Below are 23,223 nucleotides of genomic sequence, written 5' to 3' on the forward strand. Positions count from 1 at the left end.
CCCACATTATTGTGAATTATCAAAAACATCCCCCGGGGAGCCTCATTTCTCTCTCCCAGTTAAATGTTATTTGTTCTTTGTAGCAGGAACACATGTGGCCACCACAGCCTTTACTTACATTTTCTGTCACACAGCCAGGCTGTTGCCCTGTTCTCAGTCTTTGGGGGGCTCAGTGTAGCAGAGGATGTAGAAGCAAGGTGAAAGGTTAAGACCCTGCCATGCATTTAAATCAGAATGGAGTGGGATCTTAATCAGGTTCAGCGGCAGCTTGTATTCATTTGGACCAAACAGCACTGACCCTCCAGCTGAGGCACATAACCCTGACAAGAAAGTGACCTGAAAGCCAGCTGACACAGCTCGTCTGAGCCTTAATGAAACACTCGAATCTTTTAATCTAATATTATTTTGAATTTCTCCAAAGCTCTTTTTATTTTTGCTTTAATTTAGCTCTCGTTCAGAAGTCAGAACCACTCTGCAGAAGCTTAGTGGTAGGACAGAGCTCATGCATTATTTAGCAATGCACCGACATCAGGGCTTTTGCACAGCAAACACCCACACTCATTAGACATGCCCAAAACCCTGTTGAATTTTAATGCACCTTCGAACGTCAGCTTTAGCCCAGGTCTGCAAAAAGTGATTAATTATTACAGAGACAGAGGACAGGGTGTGTGTACTCGTCATCATTGGGGATTTAGTAACTTCTTTGTTATTTTTTTTTTTAGTAAGCAAGTAAATTCTATTTCCAAAAAGAGTCACAAGAAATAGTCTCCTGAGACATAATATTGAGATAGGTTTTTTTTTTTTTTTTTTTTTTTTTTAGAAGGATGAATTATTGTTTACTTTTAAAACAGTTTCATTATGTAATAAAGATATTGTACTCAGTTATGAGTGATGTGTGACTCCTGTAGGTCATTTCTCTCTGAAGGTTTCTGTGCATATTGGACTAAAAGGTGTTATTACCTCACTCTGCTTCCATTACAAATCTCACTGATGTGAATTCAGTTTTGACATGATGCCGATATGAGAAATTCTGCAAATAGAAAACCTCCCAGGAGTGACTCCTTTTATCCTGAAAGGATCTGAGAGCAAGGATTGTGATTTGGACACATGACGACTGCATGAGAGGAAGGGGCCACCTGGCTAGGGATTGGGAGGCTAATTGTCCCTCTGTTGTTAGGTTATCGCTGCCAAGGGAAGGACACGCATTACATATATACCAGCACGCAAACACACATGCAAATCCAAAACGTAGAGGCTGCTATTCTTGTCTTTCTGAGAAACAAATGTAAATATACGCAGATTCTTCTCCTGTTCAGGTGTGTGTGGATTGAACCTTTGCCACCCAGTACTTGCATACATGCTCACTTAGTTGAAAAGGCACAGCGCCCAACAGCTGTTAGCGAGTGTCCACTTACTTCACCTGAGAACTGTGATGTTTCTCACCTAAGTCCAGGTTACTTGTGCTTTGGAATGAATCAGCAGCAATAATAAAAAAGCATTAGACAAGCTAGTAAGGACATGGGTGGCTCAGCAGGGCTGACCGGATCCTTATGGCTTTTAGTTTGTTGGCGTGGGGGAAGGACATGCCGTTTACCTCTCTAACCCTTTATATAATTAATGGTGCCTTTTCTACACAGAAAGAGGGCTCAAACTGCATTTGGAAAACATCATGCTATCATGCAATAATTGCTAAGCAATCACACTATTGACATAATGACTCTTTGCATGTTTATTCTTTTTTCTTTTGTACCAGCATTTTGCTTTACTGGGACACAACTTAGCATATATCAGTATATCAGACAATTTTGCAATGAAATGTAGATAACCATTGCCATTTCTTGTTCTGGAAATGGTCCTTCTGTAGTTCCGTACAGGGAATCAACCCTAATGAGACTCCTCTTTAGAAAATTAGACCACTACAGAGCTTTCTATCCACTGAAAGGCTGTCACCAGGAGAGATAAGTAGGCTTCAGTCTCTTTGGTGCCATCAGAACTGGCAGGCAAGCACACTTGTGGCCCGCTGCCCAGATAGACACCTGGCACCTCCCTCTCGAAGACAAAGAGACGCGCGCGCGCGCGCACACACACACACACACACACACACACACACACACACACACACACACACACACACACACACACACACACACACACAGTTTGACCAGATGGGCGCTCTTAAAGTGTTAAAGAGCCCACGTGACACAAAAGGTTAAACTAAAGCAACAATATCCAGTCACTTGGCATCTCTCACACTTGGCCCAAGAAGATTGAAATAGTGGTCATTGACAGCTCTTCTTCTTCTCTCTCTGCCTATCTCCTCTGGCTTTACAGAGCAGCCAGATGGTGGAGCTCCAGAGGAATCAGCTGCGCGATGACATCAAGGAGTACAAGTTCAGGGAGTCTCGTCTGCTGCAGGATTACACCGAACTGGAGGAAGAGAACATCTCACTGCAGAAGCAGGTCTCCATGCTCAAGCAAAGTCAGGTGAGAAGAGAGCAACACTGCAGCTGTTCATGTCACAAGCATGTATCATTTAAATTGTGTTACAGGTGGAATTATATTAGCAAAATGAAAAGGGATGGGTATGAGAGCAAAAATAAACTAAATGTGCCTTCACTGCTATCATGAAGCTCACTCTTTGGCATATTTAAATGAACTAAAAATATTTTTCCATTATATTGCAGATGCTTTAAAAGATTAGCCTTAATTACACTGGTGGCTTCAGGCATACCACCTACTTTGTCAACATACATTAACTGTATGCTGGATTTTAGTAGCCCTCTTACATACAAGCTCAAAAACTTTGCGCTTTAACATTCAGATTTAAGTGTGATATTAAAATCATCCTCAGCTTCTTCTTGTTTTCCCATAATGTCTTGCTGTGGGAGCATTTGAAAGACTCAGCAGCTATATCAGAGAGTCTATCATGGTACAAAACACTTCCTGGGTTTATTCAAATGCCATGAAAGCTAAAAAAAAAATCCTCTTTTTACATAAAGCGCAGCTATATTTACAGCATGGATATTTCCACTTGATGATGCTGTTTATGCCTGAGCTCTTGATCCTCTTCTTAACCCCTTGGATAGTGTTATATATTCATTAGACATGGCATGAATTATACAGATATTACTGCTGTTTAGGGAATGAAAAGGATTCCCAAATCAAATTCCCTTTAAAATCTAAATTAAAAGGAGAATCAGATGGATGTGTTCTTACCTAACATTATCTTGAGCAATTTTACAGCTTAATGGCTCATTTTAATTGGAGCTGCTAATATGCATTCTGTGATTCTGAAACTCGTGATAGTGGTTTCCTGTCCTCCCAGGTGGAGTTTGAGGGTTTGAAGCATGAGATCCGTCGCCTAGAGGAGGACACTCAGTTCCTTAACAGCCAGCTAGAGGATGCCATCCGTCTAAAGGAGATTGCTGAACGTCAACTGAGTGAGGCTCTGGAGACCATCAAGACGGAGCGTGAGCTGAAGGCGTCCCTGCGGAAAGAGCTTTCCCACTACATGAACATTGGTGACACTCTGTACAACAGGTAAATGGAACAGAAACCAGGTTCTCATACACTTCACAAGAGAAGCTCTTAATAACATACAGTTTCCACATTGTTTCTTCAGTCCTCTCAGCATTTCTCTGGATGGTCTCAAGTTCAGCGACGATGCTGCAACTGAACCTAACAACGACGAGGCTCTCCACGGATATGAGAATGGCTTCATCAAACTGGCCAATGCCATCACTGACGACAACCGGATCCCCATGCCTAAGAAAGAAGAGCTTTTCCGTCCTGTTCCCAGCCTTGTTGATGACCTGCTCAGCGAACTTAACATCTCAGAGATCCAGAAGCTCAAACAGCAGCTGATGCAGGTTTGTGTTTTTGCATGAGAGCTTGTGTTTTCTGCTCACGATACAATATACGGTGGTCTGTTTTCATAGCAATGCTTTCTCAGCTTATTTCTCTTATTGGGTGTGAATCATTTTTATGCTGTTACACACTGAATTATTACCAGGAAACGCTAGAACGAAAGACATGCAATTCCTGTTTAGTGGCTCATGTAAGTGTTTTTTTAGACTTTGAACTATGACTGTTCACAGTTGCCAGTTTATTAGCATCACTTAGATCAAAGTAATCTGATAGTTCAGCAATACTGGAAGTTATAATGTTCAACTTTTGAAATTCAGTTTGATTGGGTTGTTTTGTTTTTGTTTGTTTTTTTTACAAATAATCCTATTTTGTTCACTCTATTTATGTTTGTTGGCAAAATAGCAAAAGTTGAATATGTCTGTATAAAATGCAATTAATTCCCAAACACTCATAAACATCTTTAAATGGTTTTACATTTTTACAAGTTACAAGTTAAAAATTGTCACATTTACACTAGAATTTATTGGAGGGCTGTGGGGATGGACTCCTTCAGTGTTAACTGGGTGTAGCTGACCTGAAATCTCAGTGTATATTTGGTTGAACGGAAGGTGATCTTACAGCGGAGCGTTGTATCGTGCCCCAGTCTGCTGCAGGGATCTAAATCTCCTTACAGCAAAGTTAATCCAGGGAGACGCGCACACATATCCTGCTCCGTGTGACCCCAAGGCGGCGGGTGGTGGCACCGGAGGACCTGCCATCTGCTTGATCATCACTCCATGAGTCCAAGGCCACAACTGATTGGGCACCATGGTTACCAGAAAATACTAGCAACCTGTGGATAGTGGATAGATTTGATGCCTGAGTCTTTTTTTTTTCTCCCTTCATCAAACATAAATATGGTTGCTGGATTAATGTGGGAACTTGAAGCCACCACAGTGCTGTTTATTGTAATAGACAGACTGTCAGACTGTGACAAAATCCCATGTTTGATATGACCCAACAACATATTATTCAGCCCACTAAGACCTTCTGACACATCACTCCACAGATTCCTGGCAGCAATCAGAGCAGAGGAAACAAAAAACATTCCTTCTCATTTAGTCAAACTCTGCTGCTCCTGTGTCTTAACTCATACTATTCTTATTCCTTTAGAGATAAATCCCAAACGTCCACTCATTGGAAGTTAACTTATTAGTCCTTGGCAATTCAGCATTTACGACAGATTCTGCAGGATAAGGATGGCCACTGCTATGCTGACTGCCCATAAACACTATTTCAAGCATTGGTGTCTCATAAAAGTTTTTAATGTGACCACTGATGTAAATAAAGGAGTGCTCTTGAGCACAACAAGCCGATCTGGTAAAGCATGCAGTCACTTCTAGAAATGAATCTTCACGAGCTATTGTGAAATAATAAATTATGCATGCAGATGAGCATGATACTTTAATATTATTTACAGAGCAGATTCCGAAATAGCTCAGTGCTTGCAAAAGCACAACTTTGTGTGCGTCTTTGTGTAAGATGACACACCCAGGCTGTCCAGCAGACTGTCAAGGTCATCCTGATTCTGATGTCAGACCTAGCGAGCGATATTCCTCTCATACATACATGATAGACAATCCAGATATATAACATGATTTAAAGACATGAGTCCTTCATCAGATTAGCAAGTTAACAAAAACTGCAAAAGTGCATGTGTTACAGGGCGAGGTCCTTTTGCTAATTGTGTCTCTGCATTTCTACACAGATGGAGCGTGAGAAGGTCAACCTGATGTCCACTCTGCAGGACTCCCAGAAACAGCTAGAGCAGGCGAACGGTGCTCTGTCAGAGCATCAGGAGAAGGTCAACCGCCTCACAGAGAACCTCAATGCCATCCGCAAGCTCCAAGCCAGCAAGGAGCGCCAGTCTGCTTTGGATAATGAGAAAGAACGCGATAGCCACGAAGATGTAGACTATTATGAGGTTGACATCAACGGACCTGAGATCCTGGAGTGCAAGTACAAGGTAAATGGCACGTGGTCGTTGTAGGCAGCGCAAAATGTCAAATTAAATTTGAAACCTGCAGGAAAACGAAATAGGGTCAAGTCCGAAAAATGTCGTGCATTTGGGTTTCATTTACACTCGCATGTGATCTTGCTTCTCTAGGTTGCGGTGTCAGAGGCAGGAGAGCTGAAGGAGGAACTGAAGACCCTGAAAGCAGAATACCAGGCCTGTCAGTCACGTTACGAAGAGGAGCGCACTCGTCTGGCAACCGATGTGACAACACTTAAAGAGAACCTGACAACTCTGGAGAAGACCAGCCATGCAGAGAGAGAAGAGAAAGCCAAGCTTGAGAAAGAGCTGCGCAAGGTGAGGTGTTTCTCTAGACATGTTTATTTTTGATGTTTTTATATATGCCTTATTTTTAAAAAAGCTTTTTCATTTTTTGTAGTGAAATAATGCAGGGTTTTTTGTTTTTTTTTTTGGTGTGTTCTCAGTTGAGTGACGTGGCAGGCGAGTCTCAGGGTAGTCTGAGTGTGGCACAGGATGAGCTGGTCACCTTCAGTGAAGAACTGGCCACCCTCTACAACCATGTCTGCATGTGCAACAACGAAACCCCCAACCGCGTTATGCTCGACTTCTACAAAGAGGGTAAGGGTGGTCGTAGCAGCCCGGAAGGCCGCGGCCGCCGCTCTCCCATCCTGCTCACCAAGGGCCTCTTCCCTGAGCCCAGTAAGACCGACCTGAGCGATGGAGCACCTTCCCCGATCTCTTCCCTGCCTTCTCCTGTGTCTGACCACCGACGCGAGCCCATGAACATCTACAATCTGGTTGCCATCATCAGAGACCAGATTAAGCACCTGCAGCTGGCAGTGGACCGCACCACCGAGCTGTCACGCCAGAGGGTTGCTTCTCTGGAGCTGGGCACTGTGGCCGACAAGGACAAGGAAGCCTGCATGGAGGAGATCCTCAAACTGAAATCCCTGCTCAGCACCAAGAGGGAACAGATTGCCACCCTGCGCACTGTCCTCAAGGCCAACAAGCAGGTAGGTTGATCTGTTTGAGCGTCTGTAAACAAAGTACTCTCAATACAAACATTTGTCATTGTCCACAAAAGTTAGAAATAGAGGTAGGGGGAATTATTTTGGGTGTGTTCAGCTGCTGAAGCAAATTCTTTACAGTCTAGATCTATAACAAACACTGGTTGAGAGAGCGGCTGTATGGTGACAGCTGCCTCGAGTATTTGTGTGGTTAGATTCAGAGAACAGCTTTACAAAGCAAAAAGAACCATAACCCAGAGGCGGAGTGTGTATGCAGTTGTTTGGTAGCCATTTGAAGTATGCATGTGGCTACACAGTGTGCATTAGAACACAGATGTGAAAATAACTCATAAACCGCACAGCTAGGGTTTTTAAAATGAACATTAGCAGCTGAAATCATGCGCCATAATAAAAGAATTAGCAAGCATACCCCAACTTCTTCCAGGTGCTTTGACCCTTTTGTTCTTTCTGCCAACTCACAGACAGCTGAAGTGGCTCTGGCCAACCTGAAGAGCAAGTATGAGAATGAAAAGGCAATGGTGACCGAGACCATGATGAAACTGAGGAATGAGCTCAAAGCTTTGAAAGAGGACGCTGCCACCTTTTCCTCTCTCCGGGCTATGTTTGCCACACGGTAAGAATCGTGCCAGCACCTGCATGATGGTCAAGAAAATATGTTTTATCTACATCCTGCCATCAAAAGCACAAAAGTCTTTATCTGACATAACATTGTAACCTGGTAAATTCTTTACTTATTTGATATCTCCAGAGGAGGTTGTGACAGTAGCAAGTCGTGGCATGAATTCCATACTGTGCTGCTATGCTACAGCTGTAACACAGACACGTGTCATTCTTATTAATGCCGCACATGCAGCACACAAAGGTCATACACAATATAACCAGGTAGCATGAAGATAAGATTATGGTCATAACGTAATCCATGTTTACCATATGTTGGCTTTATTTTTAATATTGAAACATGACATATTTAAGTACACTATTGTGTTGTTCATTCATAGCCAGAAATCCCTTCTATTTGTACAGATTCAGACTATAAATAACAGAAGGTGCCTAATGTGGATAACCATTGTTTGTGACCGGTGACTTGGTGTGTGTGTCTGTCAGATGGGTCAACACGCATGTTAATCTTTTCTGATTCCAAAGAGAAGCCGGTCAAAGGTTCTGCGCATAATCCCTCCTCAGATTGGGATGGATTACACATTCACCCCTCAACACGTAGTACACTAAGGACTCATGAGCTGCTTGCTTGTTTATTTTTGGGTGTGCACATGTGCATGTGTGAACAATATTTTTGTGCTTTGATGTGCTTTTTTGATAGCTAATTTCATTTAAAACAATGATGCCCGCTCTTCCTGTAAATATTAGCTATATTCCAGAAAGCACTGCAGAGATGCTGAGGCAGTCTGTCCTTCATTTAAAGCTGTATTACATTCCACAGCAAAGTTCAAGCTGTGCAGAGGGGAAAGAGAAGGGTAGGGAGAGGCGAGTTTTTACAATGAAGAGTATAATTGCTGCAGGGAGTGTGTGTGGGCAGCTCAGCACCCCTCGTCTTACCCATGCAGAAATTCAATACAGATCGCTGAAGTGCAGTAGCTGAAGTAATTCCATATACCTGCAGTGCCCAATCAATTAGTAACAGTTCTAAAACTCATCCGGCTGCAAATATAGGCGTGTCACCACAGGCTTTTTTGTATATACTGCAGAGCTAAATTGCTGCAGGATGTATTATATAGTTGTGTCATGTGTCAGAGGAGAGCAGCTGAAGTGTAAGATCATATTTGCATGTTTTTTTTCTTTGAGTTTGTTTTGCCGGAGAGGGTTAAGATGTTTTTGAGCACATCACAGCTTCCTGTTTACTTCCTGTTTCAGTCCATGTGTTTTTATTCCTCCGTATGCCCAGAGCAGCTCCACCGACTATGTTGTTGGGCTTTCTGCTCCAGCACCACACCACTATGTATGATTTACATTCACTGTTTATGGGACTCATGTATTGGTATGTAAATTGTGTCTTATATGACACAGAGTTAGGTCAGGGGACTCTTTTGAGAGGCAGGGGGACTCGCCGGAATGAAGTTTCCCACACTCCCCCCCTCTTTGTATCCCCTGTTCCCCCTCCATCCTTCCTCACAGCCAAACACCCGGTTCTCTTGTCATGTGGAAAAGAAAGAGAGGAAGGACCAGGCCTTTAGTTACAACCCACTACAGGAGTCTAGTTTGATAGTTTTTTTTTTTCTTCCACTTTTCAAGATAATCACTGCTCACACAAAGTCTGCAAAGGAGGATTTCTGAGATGTGTACTCGTGGATTCAAATGATGTATAGTCTTTGACAAAAGGGGAAGAGAGATGAAGTGGAAGTGAAAGAATATGTGGGGCTTTTTATGGTCTTATTGTTCAGGGAATTGGCACATAATATACTCATAGGACTAAAAGACACACCAGACTTATTATTAACATTTTTGTTTTTAAAACCAATTTAACAAAACAATATTTGTTTTAACAGAAATGGCAAATAGGATGGAGTAATTCTATTTAGTTTATTTCACGAAAGCAACACAGGAATGTTTATCACGCGTGTATATGGGCTTCACTGTCCCCTCCTGTATGTGTGCCTCTCTGGCTGCAGTATCTGGTGTCATGTTAACAGTAAGCTTCTGCCTCCGACATTCCTAAGACAAGCCTCGACATGCTTGTGCCTTCTGCTCTCGCTGATTAACTGTCCGAACATTTACACAAATCACGTTTTCTTGTAAAATGTACACCTTCAGTTATCTGGCTATTCTGGTGTTGGTTCTATGTTAGTTGTTTTCCCTTTTAACTTTCTTTGTTTTGTTAAAGAAGTACCTCCTCGTGTGTGTGTGTGTGTGTGTGTGTGTGTGTGTGTGTGTGTGTGTGTGTGTGTGTGTGTGTGTGTGTGTGTGTGTGTGTGTGTGTGTGTGTGTGAGATCCATACCACCATGACCAATCAAGCTCTAGACGAGACCACAGCTGACCATGTTTTGAATGTGTGTGTTTGTGTCCTATTGGGAAATTATTGGTTATGAATGTTTTAGTAGTCACAGCCTTTAAATGTCAGCAGCTACTGTAAATCATTACAGCGAGATGTAGATAATGCGCTTGTTTGTCAGAGTGTGAATATTGTGATTCCTAATGCTCAAAAGGCCAGCCGTCGCCTCCTGGCCCCCTTCGGCTATTGTGCTAGAACTCCCGATCACCAGGGCAAAAAGACTCCTATTGTATCCACCCACTGCTTAGAATAGACTCCTCTTTTTTTCCCGGGAAAAATGCCCCCCACCCCTATGCAAGAGTGACTGAACTGTCTGAAGGTGCACCAGCTCGCTTCTTGCTCCCGGGTTGTTCCCAAATCTCATACTGGGTTTAATGAGGTAGCACTGATCCCTATTGTCTGGGTGTGTGTCCCAGAGGGAATCAAGCTGCATACACAAGAGGAGGGGGCCATGGTTTATATTTGTTTGGTGGTCTGGCAAGGCCAGGGTTCACATGGCCCACCACCACGTGCAGCACCACACGCAGCAAAAACATCTGCGCTTCCTGTTTGCAGATGCTCCCTTCAAGACGTTCTTGTTTTTGTTTTTTTTTGTTGTTGTTTTTTTTTAAAGAAAAAGCTGATAAATTCTTCACCTACTGAAAGATTATTTGCTTGCTTTGCATTATTTTTATGGAATTTTTTTATTTTATGTTATTTATTTATCGCTTCTGCAGCAGCAGTTCAGTTGCTAAACACTGACTAAAACAGAACAGATCGGTAATGACAGTTACGGCTCGTAGAGAAAAGAGTTTGCAGACTATAGCTTCAGGCTAGGGTGTTAACAAAAAATAAATAATAATTAATTTCAAATAAATGAAAGTGAGTTAGGTGAGGCTGCCCAACAGTTACATTGTGTCTGAACTTTGTTGCTGTACGGTTGGGCAATTAAGTGCTGCTCACTAACGTATTCAGCCCTTCCCTCCCAATAGGTTTGTCAGTCATTACTGAAGAATGTCACTCGATTTGCTTTGTCAGCAGCACAGAAAACAGGGATGAGCAAGATGAGAGAGAAAGTGACTGATTCGGGCAGATAGAGAGAGACTGTAGCAAGGAAGTGATGAGGCTTGAAAGGCAATGATAAGACCCAGGAGAGGGGATAAAGGAAACAGGAGCACGACAGCAGCAGATGGGGAGTGGCGATATGGACCCCCCACCTTGAAATCCTGTCAGGTGTCCCACTTTTTATACTTGTCCAGCTTTAGACACTCACACACTAACACGTGTGCAAGGACAGCGGGAGACAGGTGATAATGCCGCAGTGCAGCACCCGGTGATGACGAGCGTTAGTAGACAGACTTCATATCTTGTGCTATTTCACACACAGATGGGAGATGCAAGGGAGGCATAGAAGTTATGCTGTCTCATTCAAACTGGAAAATTGGAGATCAGGTGTGAACAGCTACACCTCAGAGCAATAAACCACATTCTTCTCTTCCCCGTCTTAATTTTTCTCCTCTGTCGCTCCCCTCCTGCCTTTTTCTCAGGTGATGCAGAAATAATCTTCCCTTTGACCTGTAGGCTAATGATTTCATCCCTTATGTATGTAATCTGTCTTCAACTGCCACTGTGCATACATTCATATTATCCCAAGGCGCTGCAAGCTGCTCTCAGATGTCTCACCTGTTCATGAATGTAAATCATACCCTCTAGCAGCAGCAGCTATACAAATAAAAAGTATGGGTTTAATTTTCAGTTTATGAAATGACGGGAAGTGCGGTGAGAGTTTGTTACTATATCTGGCAAATTAGCTGCAGAATGTTTTAAGTGGAGCTGAAAATGTGTTCGTTGGGGGGACTTTGTTGAAGAGGACCAAAATGGCTGGTGAAGTCTTAGGTTAATATTTCAGAAGCTTGGGCAGTCTTGCAGGCCTTCATGTTGTGGCTCATGGGCTCCACCTGCTGGTGGCTAATTTATTACACTAGCAGGAAGTTTATGATGTGTGGGTTTGAATGTGTGTCTGAGTGTTTCTGTCAGTGAATCAAATCTGAGGTGCGGCATGAGGTTCATGTTAAGTAATATCACAAAAATGCCCTCTTGTGATATGTCACAGGAAACCCTCTTAGTCGGTGAACAAATCTGACTTTTTTTTTTCTGCCTGTGTTTCTCCTGCAGTTGTGATGAGTATGTTACCCAGCTGGATGAGATGCAGAGACAGCTGGCCGCAGCAGAGGACGAGAAGAAAACCCTTAACTCTCTGCTGCGAATGGCTATCCAGCAGAAGCTCGCCCTGACGCAGCGCCTGGAAGATCTGGAGTTTGATCACGAGCAGACCCGTCGGGGAGGCAACGCAGGCCGTGCTAAAGCACGCAGCAAGGCCGCCGGCACCGCCAGCGCCGCCGCCACCACCACCAACAACAACCCGCATGTAAGTCAGAGTCTCACCTGCTCTGTCTCGGGCCGACCAGAGCACAGCAGTTCTGTGCCCAGCGGCATCCTGGGAGGCCCCGTGGTCTTCTGCAGCGAGAAGTACAAGATCTACTGCGACTGAGGCGGCAGAAACGTCCGCATGGGACTGCTGTGTACAGAGGGGAGGGGGCTCACGGGCCGAAACCCTCCCTGCCTTCGTGTTAAAGAGCCCCACTTGCTCGCTTAGCTCCATGGCCAGCCTGCGCTCCTCTAGGGACTGATGTGTTACTAACCAGCTGCTCGTGTGTGCTACTATAAACGCTTAGGGGAATGCAGTGTATGTACAGTGTGCACTAGACGTTTGGACTGTAGTAGACATATATGGCATGTGGGTTATAAGGCCCTGGTTATATTGGGGGGTTTGTGGATATTATGGGTTGTCTATTCTTTCCGCTGTCATAGTGCTGTACGTATGATGTAAAAGCTGGCAGCTTCTGTGCTTGTTTGTTCTGGCCCCCCGGAGTGGCTTTCCTGGTCACATTAACACATTGCTGAGGTGGAGACGTGTAAAGATGATGTCACTCTGATGCTCTAACAACTAAACTTGACATCCTCTGTTCTTTGGCTTGTCTGTCGGCATTGGTGCTCCTTTCCGAATAAATAAAACGGCCCCTTCTTTCCTCTGCCTCTCCGTCCTGGTCCCCCCAGGACCGAACCGTGCCCGGCAGCCCACTTTCTAATGTTTACAACCAGAAAAAGGAACTAGAATATGCAAGCTCCCTCTGCTTTTTTGCTAGGGGAGCATAATATGATTTTACACAGAAATACAAAAAAAAAAAATCATAAGTGGGTCAATGAAGTTGTTTGGGCGGAAAAGGAGCACTTGTGACCACAGCTGTTTATTTCAGGTTAATTTTAAAGCTGTGACACTAGCACACCAATACTATAGGGTCAATAGAATCGCATGGCTTTGCAGCTGAAAATGCTTGAGAGCTTTTTAACTGTTTTTCTGTTGTTAGGTGTGTGGTACCAGACAAAACTCTGTACTACAGGGCTCTACATTGTTTTTTTTAATTTTAATAGAAAAGAGGAGTTAATTGGTGTGATACAAGAGGGCTGTCTAATCCCTGTGACCCATTATGTTGCAAAGGATTCATTCAGAGCCATATTACGAGAAAGAAGGTTTGACAAATCGACACATCTAAATTAAGTGCACTTCAGCATAGGTGCCTCAGGTTCCTGCTTCTGTTCAAATGGATATAATGCTTACTGTGAAAAGAGATACAATATAGTTTTAATCAGAGAGGATTTAAAAAAAAAACTCTATAGAATAAATCCTTGAAGAGCACAAATCGAAACTGTTCACACATCCGGACAATAAATCTGCAAACAAATCCAACCGACCGCTCGACAAAAGTGCCTGTCGACCCCAAACGCTTGATATTTTTATCTATTTGTTGATGTAAAGCCCTGTCCTTGCGTCTCAGCTGAGCTAATGCTTTTCCTTCTCACTCCCCCCCCCCCCCCCCCCCCAATCCCCTGCCCCCCGCTGTTTGCGAGATTGCTGAGAGCTGTCAAATAATTTCTATGTGGTTATGTGGCTGGAAAAAAAAAAGTCCTCTCCTAATGTCTCTAATCTGTGTCTCGTTGCTCGGTCGCTACTACGACCTTCTCTCTTGTAGATTGTCAGCAGCTTGCTCCCCCAGCATCACCACTCACCCTTTAACTAGAATGAGGAATATTTTTGTCAGGTAACGTCCTCGCATACGATGTGTTTTCCGAATTTTGCCTGTGTTTATATCTCAGTGTTGCGGTGAAGGGCCTTCATTTGTATACAAGGTTTTTAACCATTGAAATGAAGGGCCTCTCTTGTTTGTTTTCTTGGGTTGCTTGGTGTGTGAGGACAAAGCAACGTACTGTTTTAGTATTGACAATAGCTTTAACCCCTTGCAAGCTAGTATTACGCAAATAGGCAAAATTTAAGTGGGGCTTGTGTTTAATAAAATCCATGTACCGCTTGTGGATCATAGACACATTAGCTTTATGATGCTAAAAGCAGGGTTGATGTGAGGAAATCCTGCAAGATTTGTTTAAAAAAAATAGCATTTTCTACTACTAATAAGCTATATATAAAATTCTCTATATTCTTAATAGGATCATGTTCAGGTTATAATCTTGCAGGTTTCTACTACAGTATTCCTTCCTCTTAAATGCATATACAATGGGCATTTATTCCTCTCAACACAGGGAATTATGTCCGCAGTCAACCCTGCTTGAGTGCGCATCCGTAAGCCGCAGCACACAGCATGGAGACGAGGCTATTGTACACTTTCTGAAAAAAGAAAAAAAGCGCAGCCTCCTTAGAGGTCAGTCACTCCTATGTTTGAAGTTCAGTCAACTTACAAGTGCGGTATATTCTGTTTCCATCAGTTTGCGCTGAGAAAAAAGGTTTAGGGAGTAGAGGAGGGAGAACTAATCGTGTTGTAAACCAGCTCCTGAGAGAGGAGATAAGAAAGCTAAACGTGCTGGTGAAGAAAGCCAGATGTGTGGCTGGATGGGGAATCTAATCCAGGGGTGCTTTTCGTTACGCATGCTTATCTCCTTGGGAAAGTTTATAATTTAAGGAATTGGAAGATCCTACCATGATACTTAGAGACATGAGAATAGGCTGGCATAGCGAAAAACACCCCGTGATATTTTTTTTTCTTTATTCTTTTTCTGAGGGATAAACTCCCGCTGATATTTGGAGGAAAAAAAACCTTGAGATTGGTTGCTCGCTCAACCAGAGGACATTGATTCAAATTAGTTAAGCTCCCAACCGTATCCCTTGTATAGGTTATGTGGATTTACTGAGCAGTAGATGATTGCAGGATGTGATTGTGACTAGAATCCCCTCTCCTTAGATAGACTAATCCCCGCTTGGTTCGATCTAGTTTGAAATCAATGTCTGGCTTTTTTGGTGTCATTGCAATATGCCACCTAAAATAAAACAGCAAAGCTCCTCCTACCTCTGCCTGCAGGCTCCTCCCACATCACCTCTAAGTTTTACTTCTCATGATGCATCTTGTTTCTGATTTAAAAGTAAGCCTGCATGTCAAAAGCATAACCCATTTTTCATTTACTTGCATGGCTAATGAGAAAGACCCATCTCCTTTGGTGGTGAGATGTGGCTTCAGCTCTGTCCTATGAATGAAAGTTCATGGTACTCGTGAGTCACTGGCTTCCTAACCGCACCTGCGGGATGATTTGCAGTGAATGCGCTTTCACACCAGAAACGAAATGTCCATACTGGCCGGCTTAAAGTTCCTAACATCGCTTTCTGTTGCTTTGACTAACCAACAGCCGCCATCTTACTTTGTCTGCGTGGACTCCGCTGCTGTGACCTTGTAAACAGTCGCTCTCAAATGACCAAAACCAAGTGCTAATGATGCTCATTATTTGTTTGTTTCTCCACTTTTGCAGTAATTTCAGTAATTCTGCACGGACGACGAAGTACCAACACAAGGTCCATTCTCGCTGCTGATTGAGTTGGGCGAAACGAGTTAGCGCTACTCTAGGCTATTTGGACTTGAAGAAAAATAAAACGGCAAAAACCTAAGTACAAACGTTAAGCACAGGTTTTTAATTTGAATCAATTGTCCTCCCCTTTTCATTTTAAAATTCTGTTATGTTATGCACATTAGGATCACACTTGGTCCAAATTGTGGATGCCTCTGCTGGAAGCCATTTTTGCCTCGCAAGTACAGTGAACTTCTTGGCTTGTAATTGGCCAATCCCTCCGAATCCTCTATTGAGAAGCCAAGGGAGATGTGGTCGTTTCTTAATCAACAAGCTGTTTTTGTTTGGTTTTATCTCTTATTTTTAGTTTATCGTTTTGTTAATCTGTGCACTTTCATTTTATAGGATTATAACATGCTATTATTAACCTATAGGAAAGCATGGTAGTACAATGGTTTGTTGAGTTATCCAATATAGGTTGGAGGACTGTAGTATTGTAAGTCCTCCTCAAATATTTGAATTTAAACAATACGCACTACAGTAAGGCTCCACAAACCACAAATGTACTATGATGACTCTGTCCTCAAGAATTTATCCATCAAATAATCATTTTAAAATCCTTTTGTTACATCGTGTTATGCTGTTGCTTTTATTTTTCATATGTTTGTTCTACTGCCATGTTCTCTACAAAAATCCAGGGTGATCAAATTCTGGGGTTTTTTCATGTATTTATTATTCCTAGGAATAGTTCAAAAATTACGCTATGAAACTTGACAACGCTCTGACTCAAATAGGTAAGTTGTGTCTTGGGAAAAATTTGCGTGACGACGATATGTGCTTTTCCTAGCTTCTTACCGAGGGCGTTCCACTGAAACGGGATCGCTGGCTTTCAGAATTCTTTGCAACTGCGACAATTAAAATTCCAAATTGGAATTGTTTCATTCTCTCTTTGTTTATTGTGCCAAATCTTGGTACACCGTTTAGGTTGAAAATGAGAAAAAGAATCGGAAAGAAGAAGAAAAAAAACTAAGAAATGTGCAGTTTGGGCCATGGCTCTCGCTGCCGTGCGAGAGCCGGGGTTTTGTTTTTCGGTTCGTTTTAGTTCTTCGTTTCTGACCAGTAGTGCCTTTCATTGTTTCAAGGGAGAATCTTAGACTAGTGTTTTATGTTTCTGTTTTTTATATATAGGTGAGGACTTTGGGTTCAAAATGACTGTGAGCAGCAATAAGCGCAAAGGGAATTTTTCCCCCTTTTCTGCATGAGTGAGGTGATAGTTTTGAAATTAGCTCAATAAAACTCAAGTTGTATTGAATTCTGCAGGTCAGTGATCCCCTCGAGAAATTCAGGGGTATTGAGAAAAGTTTTTTTTTATTTTATTTTATCAAACATTGGGAACCAAAAGAGATCCCTTTGGCCTCCTGTTATTGAACAAAGTGCTCCAAGCATCTTTAATGTGTTGGGGTAGATCAGTGTACTATTGGAAACATCTATGTATCTCTAGCTTTGTTTGGTGAAGGTAATGTGATATCAATAGTATTGTTAAAAATGTGCAGAGAGCGCATTTTATCTTTACTTTTGTCTAATTTGACTTTTTGTTTGTTTTGTTTTGGGTTTTTTTATTCTTGAATCTTTTTTTACATCATCTTTGAGCATGGTGTTTTCAGGAAACAGAAAACAAGATTAGCATCAACAAGCTTGAATAGTGCCATTATAGCCAATGCTTGTTTGTTGAGGCGTTAAAGTTACCAATATGGATAAGAAGCTAACAAAAAAAAGTGCAATTCAGATACTGTTTTACATTAAAAAGAGAAAGTTTTCTGTTTGCTGGAAGCGATAGCATTGTGATACTACAAAAAATAGCTGTGCAAACTTTATATTGTCATATTGTGTTTCAGTATTGATCCATAATGAGAGTTTGATATCTTTATATGAAATAACGACTTCACCTGTATTTATTTGAACTGTCATGCAGTACTGTATTCTTATCAATAATGTGCATTATGATTAGTGGCATATTGATTACAGCTAAACGTCATATGCATGTTTCTCAGTCATGGGACCTTTACACAGAGTTGAAAACAAACATGTTAAAACTTTTGTCGGGGTGTTTTTAAAAGAGAGAAAATAAAAAATTAGGGCTTGGGGCGGGGACCAGTTAAGTCTGATGTATTACTGCTGAACTAATCCTATGAAAGTGTTTTGTTTGTTTTCTAGTGGAGATGGTATGTCTGTGTAAGGGTAGTCATACTGGCTAAAATCAATAAATGTGACTTAAGTTCCAGCGTGTTTCAGTGTTGTTATTTATAGCTGCTCCACAGCTGAAGCGGATGAAAGGGTTAACCATTGAAGTATGTGGTCTGCAGCCCTGGAGTCTCCTCATAGCGTTCCCAGTTGGAAGCCAGGGGAAGGGGGAACTTCCCAGCTGTCCAAGCGGCTCCAGGAACCTGATCACATTTCACACAATGCACAAAAACACCTCCACCAAAACCCCCCCTCCTCCCCATCCCTACCCTGTCTGTTCTCTTAAACCTTGCCCCTCCCTCCTCTGCCCCCTCCATTTCCCGTTTCTTTCTCCCCCTCTCCTCCACTGTCCCTCCCTCCTGGAGATATGCCCAAGCACTGATTGGTCCCAGTTTCTTTTTTGACCTTTGGTACACCCAGCATTTCCTGTCGAGGCTCTGGAGGCCGGCTCTCTGCTCAATTAAAACTGCTGTTATTTTCTTGGTGTTGATTTACAAGAGGAAAGTATGAATGTTATTTTATGCCATTTAAACACACATTAATGACAATAAAGGGGAAAAAATGAGATTTTTATTTATGCAAATGAAACCAAATAAATAGATGGACTAACTGTTATTGATCCATTCACTTTAGAGGTCAAAATGTTGTATGAATGTTTTAAACTTCATCTATAAGCACTCTGAATGTGCAGATTACTCCAAACGAAGAAGTGAAAAAGCACAAGATTGACCCTCTGAATAAGAGGGCTAAAATTCTATACTTTGAAAGCTCAGATGCTCTTAGGTACTTTAAAACCATCTTTTCTGTCCACCCAGATCAAGTTTATTGTCAATATTAAGTCAAGGCTCCCTCTCTTTATTTTGTTTTTCTTCTGGTTTGGTTAATTCTGTATTTCTTCCTTTTAGAATATTCAAATATTTATTTTTATTTATCATTTTAGAAAAACATCCGATTCTCTCTAGAGCTATTCTCACACTCCTGTCATTGTTCATTCTCCTCCTTTAGAGCTATGTGGGCATTTCTCAGATTGCTTCCAAAACATTCCTACTTTCTGATGAAAGTAGTTCATTTAAAGTCTCTGATAGACATTTAATATTTAATCCAAATAAAAGGTCTAGAAAGAGTTACGAGCTTATTTCGCCTTACGAAATTGTGGAATATCATCTTGACACGTTGGATACAGTTTACCAAAAAAAACGCTGGCAATTTAGCAGTAGCATGTTTGCCTTGTGCCCTACACCGTTTGAAAATTAAGACAGCAGAAGCAGAGATACTCTTACTCTTGTCCTTTCCACCACTGCTTTTATCAGAACTAAAGTATGCAGACCCATTTACCTTTTTGGTAAATGTATTAAAAGTAATGTGAGCATTTTTAACAGTAAATTTATAGCACTTACTTACTATATCAGTGTTTTGCTATTATTTATGGGGGGCTGCTATGCATTAATGTGTAGGTTTTGGTATGCAAATTACAATAAATGACTATGTGATATAGCAATTACTTAGTCTTCTTCTTCCTTTGAGGAGCGTGAAGCACTGAAGTTCTGCCTGTGAATAAGTGCACTGGAAATATAAAGAGGCATAAAATATAAATCCTCAAAGTAGACACACCTAGAATTTGTATTTGCATGCAATACTTAGGAAATGTAATCATTTACATTGAGTCAAAATAAAAGTAAAGCATCACTGATCAGTCCACCCTACAGCTTTGTCCCATTGTCAGTCCTATATATAATATATACTGATTTCAGGTTTATATATAATAAACCTGAAATAAGTTATTATTAATGCTTAGTTGTGTCACTAAAAGACAGTGATGTGAATCAGTACACTTAAACCAAGTGCTATCATTTACCATTCATGTCCTGCAGATTTTTCAGCATCAGAGAATTAATGATAGCCAGTCGGGAGAAGTCAGCAATGACATCACTCCAGTAACAGTGGAGCTTTTGTTGGTGCCAGTCTTCCATTATCCCCCCCCCCCCCCCCCCCCCCCCCCACTGCCTGAGGAAATATGGGTCACTACATGGCATCAGTCTTGTTCTATTAATACTCAGCTGCTGCGATTATACCCAGGATGAAGAAGGATTCATGCAGCAGAGCAGCTGTTTTCACTACTCAGTTGATGCACTATCTATATTCACCACCTGGGGTCCCCATGCTACAACTGTTGACGTCTTTGTGAGCTGACCGAGTAACTGTAACTCTTCCAGTAACTGTGAGAGCTGCAGGCCTTAAGGGGGAGAGGGCGCGCTTCTTTGCACTTACAAAGAGTCTCCTTTATGAGTGTGCTCCGGGGCTGTCATGTGATGAATCCATGTGGAGCCTGAAGGAGCAGAGAGCTGTGATCAGCTGGTCTGAAAGAGCAACGGCAATCATCAACACCGCACACGCCTCGCGTGGATTCAAACACACACGTTAACACATTTCTAAACAACCCCACCGGAGGAGAAATAACACCAGCGAGAATCTTAAGCAATTTATGACCTGTGGAGTGTGAGCTCATCTTCACGATGAATTCAAAAATTCCTGAGTCCTGACACTGGATGCAGGGTGTGAGCGTCCTCCCTATTGTGACTCATAGATCTGTCTGTAGTATCTCCACGCAGCTGCTGGTGTGGTCTCAAAAAATGCAGCTTCGCCTGTGTCAAACAATGAAGTGTTGATTCAATCGATACCAGGCTTTAATTTGCACCTGAAAAAGAGTGAACAAATGACGACTGGCACCCAATTCTGGAGTGTGATTATCATGTGATTGGGACATTTATACCACGGCACTTTCAGATGAGTGTAAAAAGCTCTGTGGAGCTCGTGTCACACTTATCTATGCTGACTTTCGCACCAAGCTTTCTGCTTGGCTGCTCATCTGCCACTCTGCTTTTCTTCCTCTCTTCATCCTAATTGCCATTTTTCACATCCTCCTCTGTCTCTCACTTCCCCCAGTCTCTCATTTTCCTCTTTCCTCCCTCTCTCTGAATGCAGTTGTTTCACTCTGCTCTGTGGTTTTGAGTGGAGGAGCCCCGGGGAAGCAGAGCACAGGATGTATCCCAGAGGACTGTTTGGTGCTCTATTTTCTATGGACCAGCATGCCCTAGAAAGACAGACAGACAGGCCGAAAGACAGGCAACCCCATGCACCCAGGGGGCACTGGGCCCCCGATCTATTTAAAAACACAAATCCAGTCATCCACAAAACACTTGGCCTTTTAGACTCTGCACTGACATGTTCAGAACTTTTCTCTAAAGCAAAGAAAACGTACAAAGTTACAGTAAAAGAAGAATATTTTGCTGCTCTTGTGTCTTTAAAGTGGAAAGCCGAAAAGTGGAAAATGTGTGACTCAATAGTGTAGTCACAGAGGTCATATACATGTGGGAAGAGAGGAATGAAATATAATGTGTATTCACTGCTTATTAGAGAGGAGCACAGGTCAATGAAGCAGCCTTCTGCCTGGCAAGCAGCCAGACAAAGAGGTGTTATCATTAGAAGCCCTGCTGTTGTCTATGTGGATCTGAGGCTCGTGACAAGTGTGAAGCACCAACAGTGGCCTTAAAAGGGGTTAATGGTGCGTAGCTGAACAGACACAAGTTTCAAATACGTGGGTGGGAGGCTGCACAGAAACACAGAGCGAGGGCTGTGGAAAGTTATTCGCTACAGGATCCTGAAAATTAGGGAAAAATAAAAAAATTAATCAAAATGATCACTGAGAAGCAACACTGATGCGCTAAAAGTGTATGTGTTAAGCACAAAATGAGTCCATACTACTATAATCCCACAATATTAATACATTACTAGCTCGTGCAGTTTCATTTTTTCAGCCTACAGGGGTTGGGCGGTATCCAGGGAGTTAAGATAAATCTCATGGATGTGATATGAGTAAATGTTACCCTTATTTTCTCGCTTCATTACTTACATATTAGACATGTTTATCTTTTGGCTCGTCTGAAACGTTTAGACATTCAGTACAAGTACAAGAGTAAGAGGTGTTGAAGGAAAAAAGTAGTCAAGCTACATATGTGCTTCATGAGTAAATGTTCTTAGTTATATTTCACTACTGCAGACTGCAGACACCCCCGGTGACCTTTCCTCATCGACTGTATCATGTGGAGGTTTAGAGTTAGGGCATGCTTATAATATCCTTATAATATGAGAGCTTAACTTCTGCAGATCCATGATTTGTTTTCTGCTTCGGTTCCTTGTTTCCTTCAACAAGCATTCACCGAGTCAGCAGATGTTTGATGAGACAGAAAAACCAACTGAACCAATTAAAAGATGAGGAGAAAGCCTGCTCAGTGACATGGAAATGCTGTGCCAGTTAGTATTCATGTTCCAGGAACTATTTCCTAGCTAATAGGCAGATGTGGGGATTTCAGAGCAGAACCATCTACTGAAATAGGCCTCATCCTTTTCATGGCTTCATGTGACAACTCATGCCTCTGTCCCAGGGCATGTGAAATGCACAAGGATAGAGGGTCTACTTTTAAAAACGGACAAAAAAAGAAAGAAAAATGATAAAACAGTGAGCCAAAAAGAAGAAAAAGAAAAAACAAAAAGCTTGATTAGTTTGTAAAAAGATCAAATTATCTTTTTTTTTTTCCTCCAGTGCTTAGCTTTCACTGCACTCAATGAATGGGGTTGTAGTGCTCGCGCCTCGCACCGGCGGGAACGCGCATTTTCTTTTCTTCCAGCGGCACAGAGGAGAGACTTCTGTCTGTCAGAGGGAGGAGAAAGGACTATGTGGAGGAATATAAACCTCTTGTTCTGCGCAAAACTGATTCGGATAACGTCTCTCGCGTCTGTTAAGAAGCCATGAAGTCACCATAGTGGGTCTGTGTGTATTTTTTTTATTTTTATTTTAGTCGGCGAACAGGAAAAGTGAAGCTCTGAAGTGCAGGCGCTCCTCCGAGTTTAGCCCACAGTACGCTGGATCCACGGCTGCTGCTGTTGCTGCCAGTTGCTCCGAGAAAAAGAAGATTTTAACAGAAAGAGGCGAGAAGAAGTTTGTGCAAAATGCAAGGAGTTTCAGCTACCGGTGAGTAAAACGAATAACTGCGAGCCTCCCTCTCTGTGTCTTTATTAACCCTCTGCGGTTTTCAAGAGTTGTTTCCAAATGGCTACGGCTGGTATTGCGCACAGGGTTTGAATACCAGAATGCTTTTGCCAGCTGTCAACAGGGCAGCTGCAG

At 42.3% G+C, this 23,223-nt stretch overlaps 2 protein-coding genes across 4 annotated transcripts in view; both read left to right on the forward strand.

The window, feature by feature from the left end:
• The window catches only part of LOC146611018 (protein bicaudal D homolog 2-like), a 45,741-nt gene extending 27,695 nt beyond the window's left edge, over positions 1 to 18,046 (forward strand). Inside the window, exons 3-11 of one of the 3 annotated variants that reach the window (XM_085345686.1) lie at positions 2,332 to 2,484; positions 3,326 to 3,540; positions 3,623 to 3,869; positions 5,615 to 5,872; positions 6,014 to 6,217; positions 6,346 to 6,894; positions 7,371 to 7,522; positions 12,069 to 12,321; positions 15,765 to 18,046. In XM_085345686.1, the coding sequence (XP_085201812.1) occupies positions 2,332 to 2,484; positions 3,326 to 3,540; positions 3,623 to 3,869; positions 5,615 to 5,872; positions 6,014 to 6,217; positions 6,346 to 6,894; positions 7,371 to 7,522; positions 12,069 to 12,321; positions 15,765 to 15,767 (2,034 nt within the window). In that variant the 3' untranslated portion in view covers positions 15,768 to 18,046. Of the gene's footprint in view, positions 1 to 2,331; positions 2,485 to 3,325; positions 3,541 to 3,622; positions 3,870 to 5,614; positions 5,873 to 6,013; positions 6,218 to 6,345; positions 6,895 to 7,370; positions 7,523 to 12,068; positions 13,732 to 13,984; positions 14,222 to 15,764 lie in introns of those variants that run through there. The other 2 variants (XM_085345684.1, XM_085345683.1) reach the window with 2 other exon arrangements.
• A 4,953-nt stretch (positions 18,047 to 22,999) lies between these two features.
• Positions 23,000 to 23,223, forward strand: part of fgd (faciogenital dysplasia) — a 53,387-nt gene continuing 53,163 nt past the window's right edge. Inside the window, exon 1 of the mRNA XM_085344371.1 lies at positions 23,000 to 23,070. Within this exon, the coding sequence (XP_085200497.1) occupies positions 23,049 to 23,070 (22 nt within the window). The 5' untranslated portion in view covers positions 23,000 to 23,048. The remainder of the gene's footprint in view (positions 23,071 to 23,223) is intronic.

The sequence above is a fragment of the Diplotaxodon limnothrissa genome, linkage group LG20, assembly GCF_057381915.1.
Source record: "Diplotaxodon limnothrissa isolate DT_005_m linkage group LG20, D_limnothrissa_male_GT1.1, whole genome shotgun sequence".
NCBI classification, from domain to species: Eukaryota; Metazoa; Chordata; class Actinopteri; order Cichliformes; family Cichlidae; genus Diplotaxodon; species Diplotaxodon limnothrissa.